The sequence below is a fragment of the Amphiprion ocellaris genome, chromosome 8 (assembly GCF_022539595.1).
Source record: "Amphiprion ocellaris isolate individual 3 ecotype Okinawa chromosome 8, ASM2253959v1, whole genome shotgun sequence".
Taxonomy (NCBI): Eukaryota; Metazoa; Chordata; class Actinopteri; family Pomacentridae; genus Amphiprion; species Amphiprion ocellaris.
The window spans coordinates 16,568,914-16,585,591 of NC_072773.1; the positions used below are offsets into that span (position 1 = coordinate 16,568,914).

General features: G+C 40.3%; 2 protein-coding genes across 4 annotated transcripts in view; one reads left to right on the forward strand and one right to left on the reverse strand.

Moving 5' to 3' along the window:
- Positions 1 to 9,311, forward strand: part of lama5 (laminin, alpha 5) — a 126,872-nt gene extending 117,561 nt beyond the window's left edge. For both annotated transcript variants that reach the window (XM_023272901.3, XM_023272902.3), the window contains exons 70-80: positions 907 to 1,037; positions 1,128 to 1,283; positions 3,318 to 3,450; positions 3,568 to 3,722; positions 4,504 to 4,696; positions 5,670 to 5,807; positions 6,027 to 6,186; positions 6,292 to 6,422; positions 6,534 to 6,627; positions 6,698 to 6,817; positions 7,894 to 9,311. In XM_023272901.3, the coding sequence (XP_023128669.2) occupies positions 907 to 1,037; positions 1,128 to 1,283; positions 3,318 to 3,450; positions 3,568 to 3,722; positions 4,504 to 4,696; positions 5,670 to 5,807; positions 6,027 to 6,186; positions 6,292 to 6,422; positions 6,534 to 6,627; positions 6,698 to 6,817; positions 7,894 to 8,042 (1,560 nt within the window). In that variant the 3' untranslated portion in view covers positions 8,043 to 9,311. The remainder of the gene's footprint in view (positions 1 to 906; positions 1,038 to 1,127; positions 1,284 to 3,317; positions 3,451 to 3,567; positions 3,723 to 4,503; positions 4,697 to 5,669; positions 5,808 to 6,026; positions 6,187 to 6,291; positions 6,423 to 6,533; positions 6,628 to 6,697; positions 6,818 to 7,893) is intronic.
- A 49-nt stretch (positions 9,312 to 9,360) lies between these two features.
- On the reverse strand, positions 9,361 to 16,655 carry adrm1 (ADRM1 26S proteasome ubiquitin receptor). Of its 2 annotated transcripts, none has more exons than XM_023272895.3 (10): positions 16,520 to 16,655; positions 14,420 to 14,648; positions 13,317 to 13,433; positions 12,507 to 12,717; positions 12,293 to 12,371; positions 12,034 to 12,170; positions 11,111 to 11,242; positions 10,849 to 11,006; positions 10,411 to 10,513; positions 9,361 to 9,862 (listed from the first exon to the last, which is right to left on the reverse strand). In XM_023272895.3, the coding sequence occupies exons 2-10, from the start codon at positions 14,627 to 14,629 to the stop codon at positions 9,774 to 9,776; spliced, it is 1,236 nt and encodes a 411-aa protein (XP_023128663.1). In that variant the 5' UTR covers positions 14,630 to 14,648; positions 16,520 to 16,655; the 3' UTR covers positions 9,361 to 9,773. The 2 variants fall into 2 exon arrangements, with proteins under 2 accessions (XP_023128663.1, XP_023128662.1); XM_023272894.3 differs by having other exon boundaries at positions 12,293 to 12,374; positions 16,520 to 16,652.
- Between the last annotated feature and the right edge of the window lie 23 nt (positions 16,656 to 16,678).

Consider the following 16,678-nt stretch of genomic DNA (forward strand, 5'->3'; position numbering starts at 1 on the left):
TGGTAAGGTGTGGCTTTAAAGGACAACAATCAGATTATGTGAGCAGAACACACTCCTTCGCTCCTTCAGGCCACCTCAAAGATGAATAGTGCTGTTAGCATATTTAGCCACGCATGAAAATGTCCACAACTCCACCATTTGTCATGTAAGAAATCATCCCTCTCCATCTGCCTGTTATCATTTCCAGTGCTGCGTGTTTTATGATGTCCATTCTGTTGTAGACATGCTGCATGTCAGAATAACAAATACGCATTCCACGATGACAAACAGAAAAAGCAGAATTATTCATGAATTACATGTTGCATTTATATTTTTGTTCAACAATTTTCTATATACGCAATTCTCCAAAAACTTTATAGTATTTCTCATTCACACACTCATACACCAATGGCAGCAATAGCCCTCCAAACATCCTGACAGCGCTAATTAATCAGCCAAACTCATTAAAAGGCCTCTAACCAACAGCTGTCCTTATTTTTTCCTTGCTTGATAAGTCTGAGTGTTTTTAGTTCTTTCGATCTCCTGTTTTGGTCTCTTGGACTTTGAATTGAGGCTGTTCTGATCATAAAATTAAGGTTTATGATTAACTGCCATCTGATTATTTGCTATTAATGATTTAATTGTATTATTGTGTTCATTTGTGTTATTCTTAGATTAGTGGTATTAGCACATTTGAGCATCTTCTTTTTGCTGAAAATCCAACAAATCCCCCACTTCTTTTTCATTTGCCGTAATACCAAAGTGCACCCACAGCAGTGCTGTGCTGTTTGGTTTTGCGAAGAAATCCGTGACTTTAATGTCAATAGATGCTCATCAAAATGCAGCCAGTCGAGTGTGACAGTTATGAAACGCTCAAGTATCATCTTGTGTCTTGCAAACACTGATCCTGGTGTGTTATGGCTGCAGGTCGGTGAGTGTCAGGCATTATTGCGTGCCGGCCACGTCGTGGTGAGTGTCGGCAGCAGTGTGATCAAGACACAGAAGACGTACAACGACGACAACAGTCACTATGTCACAATCTACAACAACGTCAACGGGTAGGACGGCTGATGCTAAGTGGTCCCAAAGCCAAAAGAGGAACCGGAGCCCAGCTGTGTTTACTGACTTTGTTTGTACTCGTTCCTCAGGATGCGTCTGTACATGGACGACATGCTGGAGAAAGGCAAGGAGGGAACCACCACTGGGAGCAGAGGACCGCCGTTACCAGGAACCTTTGTGGGTGGAACCCCAGACCAAACCCTCACCAACCTCACTGGATGTATCAGCAACGTTTTCATAAAGAGGTTAGAGAAACATAAAAACATCACTGAGCTCTGCTGGAGTAATTCTCTACATTCATGGTACATACATTCAACTTTTGTTTTACTCAGCAGTCTACCTGAACAGATTCAAACCAACAATAATATTGTCCTGCTGTAAAGTATTTACTGCTCAATCCACCCGTTGTACAACAATTTTCTTTTATTTTACAATTTACCGCTATTTTGTTGAATAGTAGGTAAGAACTAGTAAAATCAAAGAATTAATGAAAATGATTCAAAAAGGCCAAAACAACAAATACTGTCCACAACAAAAATCTGTAATTTTATAAATAGTAATTTATCCCTTTAAATGTGTGACCTTAAAATTACACTGTTTGAATCAGCTAATTATTATTATTATTATTTTACACATGTTGGCAGTTATTTTGAAAAAACAATGTCTATATTATATACAAAGGTATATTCAGTTATTTTACACATTGTTGTTTTCTTAAATTATAGATAATATCTGTTTAGATTTTTTAAAAAGTACTCATTTACATGGTTTTTACAGGACTGTTGGAAAAACAAAATCTTTTTTTTTAAATAAATGGTCACTTGTTCTTCCTTAATGTGTGACCATAAAATGACACAATATTATTGTATTTAAATCAGCTGAAAATACTATATTTTTTTACAGATATTTGCAGTTATTTTGACCGTCTGTACAGTTCCTGAGTGTTACAGTACTCAGTACCATTGTTTGCATGTTTCTGGCACCCTTGCTGCCAGATATTTACAGTAATATTTTCTACAACTCACAGCTGTATCTCCTACTTGTGACAGCAGCTCTAAATCAAGCAGACATGCTGGTTTAATAAGCCGAGAAAAATTAATTCAAATGCTGTACATCCTGTCTTTGGCATTTTCCACTAGATAGCTGCTAAATTGATGGAAGCCACTTAGAGTGAAGAGGCTTTAAATACAAATTAGATCAAGATGGATTAATGTAAAATCAACCAGTTTGTAGCATCTGAAAGTTTCTGTGTAAATTCAGCAAAGCTATTCAGAGGAACAAAGAGATCCAGCAGCTAGCAAGCACACAAAAACTTTCCTGTTTGGATTTTTCTTTTATTGTAATAGAAAGTGATTCTGTTGGGATTAATGTGGCCGAATTTCACAACATCTGGAAATCCGTGTTAACTTTTACTAAGTGACTTAACATGTATTTTAGATTAAGACATTAGAGTCTTATTAGTTTTAATTTTCATAAATCCCATTTAGTGTCATTTTTGCAGAGAGAGAGGAGAAAACTGATGGGCTGTAGTGTGCTTATCCACCAATGCTCACCTAACTGTAATACACTTAGCATTAGCAGTGATTATTTATTTGTCCTTTTGTCTGTCTTCAAAATTATAATTTAGTTTTGATTTGCTGACGAGACACGGATAACATTTTTTCATGTGCTATCATAATTGCAGAACAATTTTCTAATCGTCAATTAGCCTTTCAACACCATTAACTAACACAATGTAGCATTAGAACACAGGAGTGATGGTTGCTGGAAATGTTCCTCTGTACCCCTATGGAGATATTCTATTAAAAATCAGCTGTTTCCAGTTAGAATAGTCATTTACCACATTAACAATGTCTAGACTGTATTTCTGATGAATTTAATGTTATCTTCATTGAAAAAAAAAAAAACTGCTTTTCTTTAAAAAAAAAAAAAGGACATTTCGAAGTGACCACAAACTTTTGAACGGTAGTGTGTGTGTGTATATATATATATATATATATATATATATATATATATATATATATATATATATATATATATATATTTATTTATTTATTTATTTTTTTTTTTCCATCATACTTTACGCTGACAAAAAATAACATTAGAGGACATGAACCTCTGACCTCAGTGATACACTCCAATTCAAAGTGCTTCATGGACTAAGGCTACGGTTTTGACGTGGACACAGGCAGCAATATACATAAGCATTCACACAGGCCCAGTTCAAAGCTAAACAAAACATGTATGTATTTTAAGGTGGGTGTGTTTCTTGTCCACAGGGAAACGAGTCCTCAGATGGTTTTGAACCTGCTGAATGCTCAAGAAAACATCAACGTTCCTTTGACCTGTCCTGCTGCTAAAAAACCTCAGCAGATCGTTGCTGCTCAGCCAAAACACAGCAACAAACCGAAGGTATGCACGCTCATACACACACTCATACACAGAGCTCATTCTGCTTTTCCTTTAAATACAAATTACAGCCATGGATGTACCTGATAATAAACTTAATGTCCTCTCTGTGTCTGTCAGGGAAAGCACAAGAAGCCATCAGGATCTCGCAGTCGTAACACCAGGGAGTCCTGTCAGGGCGAGCTGTCCGACCAGGAGAGCGGAGCGACGCACTTCAGCGGCTCCACACACAGCTACCAGAGATACGACTCTCTGCCCAGCTCAGGCAGCACAATGTGAGCGTGAACACAAACTCTCACTTCACAATCTTATGTTTACCTCAGGAATTATTATTTTGGAGACAAAATAGAGCTAAAAAAAATTAGTCAATATTGGCTTGAAACACAATCCCACTGGGAGGATCCATTTAATTTAATTTAAAATAGCACCAATTCACAACATATGTGCTCTCACAGCACTTCACATAGTAGCATGAAGAATTTACTAATTATACAGAGAAACCCAACAAATCTAAAGTTTCCTTTAGATTCCCTTCAAGCAGCACTTATCAGGAGGAGAAAACATGGACAGAACCAGGCTAAGGGAGGGTAGCTGTCTGCCTCGACTGGTTGGGTTGAGGTTGAAGAAGAGAGGATAGCAAGAAGAAAACAGACAAACAACCCAAAAGAGAACAATAAATACTTTTGGAGGTCACTGTGGCCAGTTACTGCACATCAGAAATGTTGTGCTCCACAGCCAGAAATATCTGCAGAGAGGATAAAACAAAAACTGCAGGACAGAGAAGACACAGAGTTAGTGATTTATGACGGCATATAGCTGCATGGAGAGAGTAGAGGAGAGGTGGTCAGTGTAAGCCTATGGCAGCAGAAGTGATGGATGGTTCAGAGTCAGCTCTAACTATAAGCTTTTACAAGGGGAAACTTTGAAGCCAACTCTTACAAGTAAAGAAGGTATCTGTCTCCTGAACTCAATCTGGAAGCTGATTCTGGAGTTTTTTTGTGTCCCGGTATCCCAAAAGATTAAATAATCCAGTTGATCCCCTCTGTCTGTCTGCAGGCCACACTTCTCTATGACGGTGAGGATCAACTCCTCTGATGGTCTGGTGCTGTACGCAGCCGGAGGGCAGCGTGGCGAAGCCGTGACGTCGCTCAGCATCTCACACGGCCACCTGCTGCTTCTGCTGGACGGAGGGAAGAGGAAGGTCAGCGTGCGCAGCCGCAAGAAGTACAACGATGACCGCTGGCACACGGTGAGGTCCCATGCACAGATCAGGTCTGCATGTTCACTCTGTGCCTGCATGGGTTTTCTGTTGCAGTGGTGCAATGGTTCCCTCCCACGTGCATTTTAAGTTATTTGGTGACTCTAAAATGCTCATAGGTGTGTGGTTGGCTGAGATAGGCTGTAGCCCCTCTACAGAATAAAGTATATGTAGCCAGTTGTTAGATGTTGTACTACACTTTAACCTTCAATTGCTGCTAAAATAAATCTTTTTGAAGAAGGAGAACCACCCAAAGCCCTTCAACTTTTAGGAAATACACAATAAATTTGATTTTGCTGGATTAAATTATCTATAGAGACCAAATCTTTTTTTTTTTTTTTTTTTACAAGGCTGGAAACATTTTATTTCTGCTGTAAAGTTGTACATTGTAATATGAGGGTCAATAGGGATTGACTAACTTTTAGTCAGCATCAAGTGGACATTTAAGTAACTGTAGTTTTTAGCACCTCTGCTTCATTTTGCAGCACCAGGTATTGCATGGGGTTTTCCGAGAACCTTTACCTGAATTCATTTGTCTTTTAAACTGTTTTTTCAACCATGTGCAATTTAGTGATGTTACAGCAGGATTTGTAAAATCAGACAGAACATATGCTCTGATATCACTCATTACAGTTGTGAGAAAAGTAACAAGTTTAAAGTCTATCATTGGCCATTGTGTGATTCAGTTGCTATTTACTCCTTTTGAAGTCCCCCAAATTAGGGTGTAAACCTAAAAATACCCCTCAAGAATTATTAGTATGGGTTGTGGTTTTCTTAACTAAACATTTAGGCAGATTTTTAGACAGAGTTGAATGATACTTTAGTGTGAAAAAATGCACTTTAACTACCTCTTTACACTGAATCCTGAGACACAAGAAACTGGTGTGTTTTTAGCTTTGCTACACAAGCAGCTGGGCTTCTGAATTGTTTAACATGCGCAGCCTTTCTCCTTATGTCACTGCAGGTCTTTATAAAGCGTGAACGGGAGAAGATCAGTCTGATAGTGGACGGTATCAGCGCTCAGTCTAAGAGAATGCCTGGAGGAGACAGGACTCGTCTCACTGGGCCTTTATATGTTGGAGGAGTCCCACCCTCACTGGCAGTAAGCACATTGTCTAACACTGCCAGCACTTTTGTTGTAATTAGGGATATTAATGAATAATTGTTAATCAAATAACTGCTGTTCATAATTTGATAAAGCTGTAGTAAAGTTCACTATTACGGTGTATTATCCTAAGATATATCCTATATATTCTGTATTGGAAACATAAACCGGGCTTTGTCTCACTTCTGTTCTTGTCTGTATTGTGATGAACTTCAGGCCCCAGGCACTGGTGGTTTCATTGGTTGTGTGAAGGACCTGACGCTGAACGATGCCCCTGCAGGAAGCCCCACTCACAGCCAGGGAACGGTGCCCTGCTTCCAAAACCCTCTATATCCTGGAGCATACTTCTCCGGACAGGGAGGACACATCGCCATAGGTGGTTACTGTCACTCTTTTCTCATATTTCTGCTGTGCTAGGGCTTCTTGTTTGAGTCCTGCTGTGTCGTTACATCCTGAGTGAAAGCTCTCTTCCTTTCTGCAGATGAGTCCTTGGTTCTGGGACGGGATCTGGAGATCCAGCTGGACGTTCGGCCCGTCTCGGACTCTGGGCTGCTGTTGCATGCTGGGACATCACCCGACCTACACCTGAGCTTGGTCCTCAGCCAAGGAGAGGTGGGGGGTTTTATTTAGTCCTAAAAGAAGACTTGCTCTGGAGATCTCGATGCATATCATCCTCTAACAAGTAAAAAGTAAAACCTGAAAACACTGTGTTTCTGTGTGCAGGTGACTGTTTCAGTAAACACTGGCAAAGGTGAATTCTCTACCTCCTTCACTCCTGAAGAGCCTCTGTGTAACGGACGCTGGCACACAATCACAGGTGAGTTTACGTCAACAGACCGTCTTCAACCCTTAAACTGTTTTGTTGTAATGCTGATATGTCTCTTTAGTGGTGAAGAAAAACAACATTGTGCAGCTTAATGTGGATGGAGCCAGCGAGCACAGTGTCGGCCCCAAACTCAGCCGCTCTGCAGGGGCCAAAGTGACTGTTTACCTTGGAGGCGTACCCGGTGAGTACACAACACTGATACACACCTCTTTATTTCAGTCATATTCAAGAGGTTTCATTAAAGCCACAGCATGTAGTCGGAGCTTAGCATCTCATCACTTCTCACAAATACTGTATGTTTACATGGAAATATCAGGCAGTGCTGAGAAAAGATATTATCCTCTGAAGATTACAAATGGAAGCAGGTTTGGGAAAGGGGTCCAAAGAGCAGGCAGCAAAGCAGGACAGGAAGAAGAGCTGGGAAAGTTTTGCACTTTTAGTAGACCATTGAATTAGGAAAGTGCATTTTGTAGATGTCACTCTTTTCCTGATCCTCTTTCAGCCATGCCATGTTTTCTCATGAATATGCACCCTCTTACCACTGGCGGATTTACAAAAATCAGATGAATTATACCATTTATCAGAGTTAGAAACTGTAAAATGAGAAAAACTGTGAACCAAATGATCCAAATCAAAGCTTAAAATTGTGTTATTTCATTAAATCAATTTGTTCTACGTGGCTCATTTTTTTGAAAATCACAATAATAAACAGTTTGTACCAGATTCTGTAAAAGAACAATATTTCTGCGCTTCTCATCGCAGTCCGTAAGCCATTTTTGAGTCATCTGTGACCAGCAGTGTTTTTTTGGATTAACTGCAGGCTGTGTTGCAAAAGATCAGAGAGGAGATAAGGAAGCAACAACAACATATTAAAATATCTATAGTATGTGGTGCCACCGTTTGTCAGTTTTGGCAACACCTGTAACTTTTGTGATAATTTTTTTTTTAAAGATAACGTGGATTTGGGCTGCATAGTGGCTCGGTGGTTAGCACTGTTGCCTAGCAGCTAGATTATCCCCGATTCACATCCCAGTCTGGGCCTGGGGTCTTTCTGCATGGAATGGAGGTTAACTGGTAACTCTAAATTGTCCGTAGGTGTGAATGTGATTGTTTGTATATGTAGCCCTGTGATAGACTGGTGTATAGAGAATGGATGGATGGAAGATATCATGGCATGGAGGTGCACAGGGTTAAGATGAAGATCTGCATACTTCTTCCACTTATCTTTAACATGGTCTTCCCCTTTCTGTCCACCAGGTGGCGTCACAGTGCCCGGTCTACCTGCTGGCCTTCCGGCCTTCCACGGCTGCATCCGCCAAGCAACTATCAACCACAGGCCTGCCATGTTGTCCAAACCGCTCGCGCTGCACGGAGCTGTGGGGACGCAGGGCTGCCCTCAAATGTAGACCCACAACACACACACACAGTCTTATCCTCACATTCCCCAACTACAAAATACTGGTGGTGGGTGTCATGTTACTGGAGCTAATTTAAAATATCTATATTAATATTTATTTTCTATTTTCAGAAAAATGTATATTTTATATTTTCCCATTTGTCGTCACAATATTACTGGTTTGTTTTTGCGCTACAGGGTGCTACAGCAGCGACAAGTCTGCACAGAGATGCACTGATACAAGGTGTTACAATCAATATCTTAAATCAGTTATGTGTAGTTTATTGTAAATAAAGGTGACACGACTTGATTTTATTAGCTTTTTTTTTTTTTTTTAAACGAATGATGAAAAAAATCTAAAAAATCACTGAATCTGACAATATGTTGAAGTAAAAGATGTGTACAGGTGTGTATCGTGCATCTCTAGCAGAGAACGTTAATATACCTACTGAGTCGGTACACTGTGAACACTGATACATGAGCAATGTCCTCAGGCAGCGCAGATGGGTAATGATGCCTGCAACAGGGACTGGGACTGAACATCTGGGAATATTACAGTTAATTAAGTCTCAACCACAAAAGAGTGTTTCTGTGAAAACACAAAGCAAAAAGGGATGAAAGCTGATAACATTACCAATAGTATTATACCTCTTAAAATCTATACTTGCTTTGATTTTAGCTTTTGTTATGTTCAAATTTCAGAGTGAAAAACTGTTGCTTTTTAGGCCTCCTCATACATTATTTCTGAGAGTGGATGTGTGGTCGTTCTGGCTCATTTCAGAAGCTGGAATCAGGTCTAGTGTAAGCTGAATGCAGTTTGGCTTAAATCAAAAAGGGTGAAGAGTCTTTTCAGTGTGACGCATGTGTTTAAAAACACTGCTTGTGACAGTGGCATTCTGACCACCAGCCACTATTTTTATCACTCTGGTTTCATGAGGCAAAACATAGACTGCACGTAAAGGTGGACGAATCCTCCATGATGAAACCCTCACATACCGCGCTTTGTAGTAACACAACCTCTCATTCCCACCTTCAACATAGCTCCCATGCAACCTGAATGCAGCATGACTGTCCCATCTGTCTCCTGTCTGTCACAGGCAGCGTTTCCCATCTCTATCCCGCTATATATGTAAACGTACCAAACAAAGAGTGTGAAGCTTGTATGTAATATAACCACAAATATCTCACAGAGAGAATAAGCTGTCCAATCCCCTCACCCCCAGCCCTTGTGTGTTGTAAATGTATGTTTAAATAAAGTTTCTTTTTCATATAAACCGCACACTTTGGTGTTTGTATCCCATCTGCACAAGAAGAGACCACTTGAGGTGTATGGTGATCTTTTTTATTATTGAGAGTTAATCACAAAAAAGCCTGAAAGTATCATCACTCCCTCAGACTCCAACAGTCAGTACTGTGGTGGAACAACAGAAAGAAATCTTAAGGCTCAGTCCCCATTTATGTTATAAAACTGCCTCTCTCCCTCAAATTAAAATTTATGGTCAATAGAAAGCAGTTGCTGAAAAACATAGGTCAAACAAAAACTTCAACATGGTGGTCACAGTGAAAACTGACCCAACTTTCATCTGTTCACAGCTCTGCTGACCCTGTGTTGTCCGTCCTGAGAAGAGCAGAGTGTTGCTTTTGGTACAGAAAAATTTAAGACAACACAAAAAATGGGGAGGTAAAGAAGAAAAGAACAGAAAAGGAATCACAGATTTTCTAGCACTTAGCAGGTTGAGCTTTAATCCAGACTCATGTCCTCGTCATCCTCTTTCTTCTCTTTGGAGTCTCCTTTACTGCCCTGCATGGCTCTGGCAAACGCCTCCACATCTGATGAGGAGAAAGAGAAGTAACAGAAGGAAAGCGATGCCTTCTTACAGTACAATAATCTAAGTGCTGTCTCAGACAAAGCAGGTATCTTCCAAAGTCATTCCAGTACAAAACTTCTGCATTGTATTTACTGTCCAACTCTGCTACAGCAAAGAAATCAAACATCACCACAGGATTTATTGAACTAAGACTGTGAAAGCCTCGTATTTAGGGATGAGTAACAAAACATGGTATTATTTGGGCCTCGGGAATAAATAAGTGAACAGTGGAGGATCACTACGCCCTGCCTTCATCAGTTCTGCTCTCAGTACTGGAAAAATTAGTCAATAGATTTCTTTCCTAACTTTGTAGTAAAATCCTCATGGCATATTCTCAACTACTGCTCAGAAATTCTGTTTCAGATCACAGCAGAGCAGATTCAGTGATTTGGGGGCTGCAGGAAAACTGTCTTGCTTTATCTTCACCTTTTCATTGACTAGGTGTTGGTGTTGGCAGTGGGAGAAGAACTCAAACATTTTCTTGTTCAAGTGTGTGTGTGTGTGTCTCACCTCCCCTGTTGGCGGCGTCCACTGCCTCTGCCGGCAGACCAAACTGACTCATGAGAGGGCCGAGCTGCCCAGAGGCCAAGGCACTGCTGAACATACTCATCGACTAAAGAGGGGAGAGGTTACAGTCACTGAACTTGTTTCAAAAGCTACTGACATCAAGTTGCAGTAATTAAAACACGCTTAGGTCCCAACGGACTGCAGTGGCATGTTAGAATTATTGTTAACAAAATGACACCAGGATGGAGAAGACCAGGATTTCTCATCTTAGCTGTCTCCAAACACATTTTTCAATCTTTGCTTGCTTTGATTACACCCGAAGAGCTAAACTGGGTGTGTTCAGCCAATCAGGAGCAGGTAAGCTGACTTTTGTTATTGTTATTGCCTGTGTTTCTTAAAAGTAAGAATATGTTTTGATTAGTGTTTAATAATCCCTCCTACCTGCTGGAACTGAGGTGAGTTGAGGGTGTTCTGAATCTCTTCAGCACTCTGCGGTAAACTTTCTCCACTGGGTAGAAAAGGCAGGAGCCTCTGCTGGACCTCAGCATTAGTCAGGATGGGAGCCATCATCTCTGGGGTGCAAACGCTCGCAAGATCCACTGCACACGGTATAGAAGTAGTTCTATTTACTGAAACAGTCCTTTTCTTCTCTCTTTTTTGACTGTTTGACAGTAACAGATCCAGTCAGTAATCTGTCACTCACCTGCTGTGCCCTGACCAGCCGCCGCCGGGACGTTCATGGTGGCGAGGATGCTCTGAAGGTCACTGAGCTGGATGGGCTGGTGAGAAGAAGGACTTCCAATAGAGGCTGGGACCACTGGTGTCTGAGCTGAAGCTACAAATGAGACGAAGAGGTGTTGAAAGGTGATCAAATTATACAACACTTAAAAGTTTCAGGAGCTTAAGCTGTTTAGAGTCATTATACAGTGTCATCAAGGAGGTGTCGATGGGACCCAAACAGAACAGCCATCATTTATTTCATTTCAGCCTCTCAATTAGAAGGATTTTCTGCTATTCTTTAAGAGACAATGAACTTCAAAAATTTTATGGAGCAAATGAAATCGTCCAAACCCCAAGCAGTTTCTGCATTTTTTCCTGATCCTGTCCCATTTTTACTCACTGTGGGCTCTATCAAAGATATTGTTTATTTATTAGTGTTAGTTTTTGACAAATTTTTTAATGAAATTCTGAAATATCAACTTAAGCTTAGATCTGGACCAACATAATGATGGAACAGCATGTCACATACGAGTAGTTCCAGGATCATCTAACATTGAACATCTGACAATATTTCTGCTATTACAGTTTCTACATGTAAATGGTATAATTTCATCCATTTTTTTTTTTTTTTATAAAACCCACTGGCAGGTTTTGGAGCATCAAAGGGATAATTAGTAAATACAGCAAAGAATCTGAAGAGGAATCCATGAGAAAAAATAGTTACAGCCTCTTTTTGTATCATGCTGTTGAGTGTAAAGCTGCCTCATCTATGACACAAAAGTTTGAAAACTACACACGTTTTACTCTGTTGTCAAAAACTGATTAGCATGAAGCCATTAACACAGCAAAGGGGACTGTGATTCTGAATTGTGACAGACGGACACAGCAGTAGTGTACTTCATGTACCTGGTGTGGAGGGAGCAACCCCAGTAGAGGAGGTCGCTGAGGCAGCAGGAGCTACAGGGGTGGTGGGGGCCTGGGTGGAGCTCAGTCTAGGGGCTGCACCAGAAGAAGGAGTGGCTGCTGCCGATTGGCTACGAGAGCTGGGAGAAGATAGAAAAGAAACAGGGAACATAACGCACCACAATTTGAGCAGTAATTCATGATATTTGCTGAATTAACTAGAATGATGCTGGTGATGTGCGCTGCTTGGGGTCAGTCTCACCTGGAGGAGGAGCTGCTGGTAGCTGGTCCTCCACTGCCCAGCAAGTTGGCCAGTCCTGGTCCTGCTAGAGCTCCCAGGCCTCCTTAGACAAACCCAAACAAATCAAAACAGGCCCAAAGTGATCCCTATTTTATTCAGAATGCACTCAGGTTGTGAGTGGAGTACATATTTCAGGCTGCTAATATTCCACAAAGAAAAATCCAGAGCTGCTCACCCAGTCCACCTAATCCTGTGGGTCCAATCAGCTGCATCAGCTGGTTATGGCTCATATTTCCCAGCAGATTCTGCAGGCCTCCCTCTCCTCCGAGTGCAGACAGTTCATGGCCACTGCCGCCTCCGCTGCCAGGTGCTCCAGGAATGGGAGGGTTGTTCAGGTACTCGTTGACCTTACGACAGTACTCATCATCCTTGTCCGTCTTTGGCTCCTGATAGAAATGAGGCATACAAACGTTCTTTGAAATTAAAACTATACATTTTCACAGACGAAATTAAAGGGCTCAATTTTTTTTTCTCAAGTTATTTCAGCGTGGTATCAATGAACAGCTTTGAACACAATCAGAAAGATTAAATAAAAATCAAGACAAGAAAAATAGCGTAAATTTAAATTCATTGTGGTTTTGTTCCTTTCACAAACTACATTCTAAACACACCCACGGAAAGCAATTTAAAAAATGTTATATTTCTGTTAGGCAGAAAATCTATTTTTTAAAAAAATGTCCAAGTTTTACCAAAATGTGTCCTCCCTCTCTTATTTAAGTATCCTTCCAGAATATAACAGATAACAAAGGCGAAATAGACTGAGAATGAATATCAAATACAGCCATGCATACCCTGTCATCATGAATGAATGCACAGTAATAATCCCTCTTCTCTGCTCATCACTGTCACTGCCTCCCACTTCATTTTTTCAGTTTGTCTCTATTGAACATCCATCTGCTTGCACATAAAAGACCACAGATGTCCTCCTTTCATGTCTTTAGTTCTTCCCCCTTTAAAGGGCAGATGAGCTGCAACTTCTTCTCACCTGCATCCAGAAGAACAGCCTCTTGGACCCGGCCTTAAACTTCAGCACATAGACACGTCCAGTGGTGCACTGGCTGACCCTCTTAAATTCACAGTCATCGGGAAAGATGATCAGATCCTAGAACAAGGAAGACACAGTGTAAGACAAATCAGAGGCAGTGAGGATGAGAACACAGTGGCTGCCTTGACACAACAAATAATCATCAATGAGACAATCAAAAGTGAAAACCAAGGTAGTAACATCACTGCAGCACTGAAATAAAGACACGGCCACCTTGCCTGCTCTGTGGAAAGAAGCCAAATCAGGATTCTTATGTTGGCATTGTTTATATCAAAACTGTTCATCTGAGAAAATACAGAATGAATAGAAACAAGAAAGATGACAAACTGAGTTGACAGTCTTTTATTTTCATTGTAGGACTGCTGCCTCTCTGAAAGAGTGACCAGGTAAGCTTTCAAAATCTTTGCTGATTATTTCAATATCAACGCCAAAGACTGACACAGTTGTTTGCTGAAAGCCTGCATCATTAAGTACAAGTTCTAATCCAATTCTGGTAGACTGATCTGTTGGCTTAGTTAAGGATCTCATTAATTAAAGGGGTTTACATGTTAGTCTTGAATTCCATTGAGAGACAGACCTAAAATCATCAACTAATGACAAAGCCAACCACTGGCATGGTCAGATTTTTCAATTTTACTCCCACTAGATCACAGACTATTGATTTATGCTTTTAATTACGGCAGCAAATCCTTATTGCTGCTTCGAGCGAAGAAGGTACAGGCAAATGTTAGCTTATTGCAAAAATCTTGCTTCCCTGTATATGCTACAGTACAGATATGCTAAAATAGGTGTGAAGGAATTTAAGTATGTTGTTCATATTTCAACCAAAGATCAGTCAAATAATTTTTCAGCTGTTACGTGCTAATGCAAATCGAACAATTTAAAGTTTGCTTGGGATGTGTCTTTAAGTGAAATAAAAATGACTATCAGATGATCGTCTGATCATAATGACTGGTGTCTCTTTCGCTAGCCAAGCTTTTGTTAAAACCACACTGACAATGTAATGTGTAAATAATGGAAGTGATTAGTTTAGCACTACTCACATCATCAACGTTCCCTGTGGTCCTGTCCTTCCAACAGAAGTGAATCAAAGAGTCATCAGACTGCTGGATGTACACTGTGCCCTTTCTTTTGTCCGGTGTCACCGTGTTCCCCTTCAAGGTCATTTTACCAGCACGAAACTCCACCAGGTACTTGCTGGAGCTTCCCCTGGAGCCACTGACCAGGCTTGGAAAGAGAGCGCCTGACGACATCTTTCAATCCCTTTGTTAACTGTCTCAGACACATAGGAAACAAAATGAAGTGAGTTTAAAAAGTTCAGACAAGAATTTGACTGTGACATAACCATGACCCGTTTCTGGTGCACTAATATTACAACAACATTAAGCACTATAATTTCTATTTAAACTTGTGGGTAGATTAAGTACAAAATAGGGCAGTAACTAACAAATATTTTCACTGTCTAGTAATCAGTCAATTCATTTTTGCATCAGTTGATTAGTTGCTGGGTCTAAAAAAATATCAGAAAATGTGTTGATCAATGTTTCCCAAAGCACAACATGACACTCTCAAATGTTTTGTTTTGTCCACAACCCAAAGATTTTATGGTTATGGTCACAAAAGAGCAAAAAAAGCTAAAAAAAAAAACTTTCTTCTAAAGAGCTGGAATCACAGTATTTAGACATTTTCTTTATATTCTATTTATTCATCAATATCTTCTTCACCTGCAATGTAAATGCATCACTGCAGGTTAGTCTACGCAGGTCCCCTGCAAGACTTTGGAAATGTATATATTTTTCAGGAATATGATTTTGCACTTAGAGGTTTGAAGCATTCACATCAAAGCAAATTTCCCATTTAATGAAAACAATTGTGGTTTACTTTGTTAGTATATATTTCTGCGTGATATTGAAAACTGTCATTCAGTAGGATGTTCTTTTGGGATCCATAACCTCTTGTAGCATGTGAAGAAAGTGAGTGGTTGTGGATTTACAGCCACTCCTTGTTGAAAAAATTGCTTCTGCTTAACAAACCACTTGCCTAATGTAAGTCCAGCACCAAAACATTGCAAATATATCTATTTTTGCAAGTTAGGGGTCTGTGAAGGGGTCTGTTTAGACTATTTTTTTTAGAAAAATACTGGGATCGATAAAATAATAGTCACAACAGTTGCAAATGAATGTAACGGCGCCCTTGGACCAGGAAGGGTTAAGGGCCTTGCTCAAGGGCCCAACAGTGGCCGCATCGGGGTTTGAACCTCTGACCTTCCGATTAGTAGTCCAGAGACCTAACCGTTGCGCCACCACTACACCAAAGTAAAGGTACTGAGGTGGATTTGAACCGTGGGCCTTCAACATGAGAGGCAGAAAACTTACCTCTACACCACCTTTCCTAATTCTATTTCTTTTCAAACTTCTATACCTAAAAATAAAGTGCTTACTATGATAGTGTAAAATCTTAAATCTCTCTTTACACACTGCATACAAATGAATACAATCTTTTAATTTATTTTTACGTTCTGTAATTTTTTCAACAATTTCATACGCTCTCTATCACAGCTACTTTTAATTAGAACTTCTACGTTTTAATACGTTACGCACTTTTCTGCTCAGAAATACATTGCTTAACTCCACCAGACATAAGTCAATAATGTACTACTCAATCTGATGCAAGCAACTTAAACTCTTCAACCTAAAATAAAATAGTTAGGTACTGTATTTAGCTTTTCATGGCCAGCGGTTGGTCATTTATAATTTGATTATAGCTATTTCGTATAGAATTAATACCGCAACTCTAACAGCTGGCGATCACCGTGTTGTCAATTTCCCTTCCAAAAGTTTCACTAGTACTGTGCCGTTTGTTTGTTTATTTTACACAGACTTTTAAAAGCAGAGCTAACAATAACAGCAGTTAGCCAACTAGCTCGCTATCGTTAGCTGTGAGGAGTTCGGGCTGTGTCATTCTTGGTTGCCAATGCTAACGTTAGCCCATGACACGGCTAAACCGATAATCGACACAGGCCAGAGTGTTACTTACTTTTTCTAACTAAAGTCACTTAAAATTCAGTAAAAACTTAGAATAGGAGTGCGTTTGGAGAATTTTCAAGTGAAAGAAAAAATGTCCAAGTTTTTGCGTTCAAATACCTGAAGTGTTCGCAGAATTCACAAAGAAGTTTTCTTCTTCGCGTCGCCTCCTTGTAACGTAGCGTGTTGGTTTCCTGTTAAGTCGTGAGCGCGCCAGCGGGAGCGAGCAGAGGGGGAGTGGGAGGGTTTCCTTGCGACCGTTGTGCTCGGACTGACAGC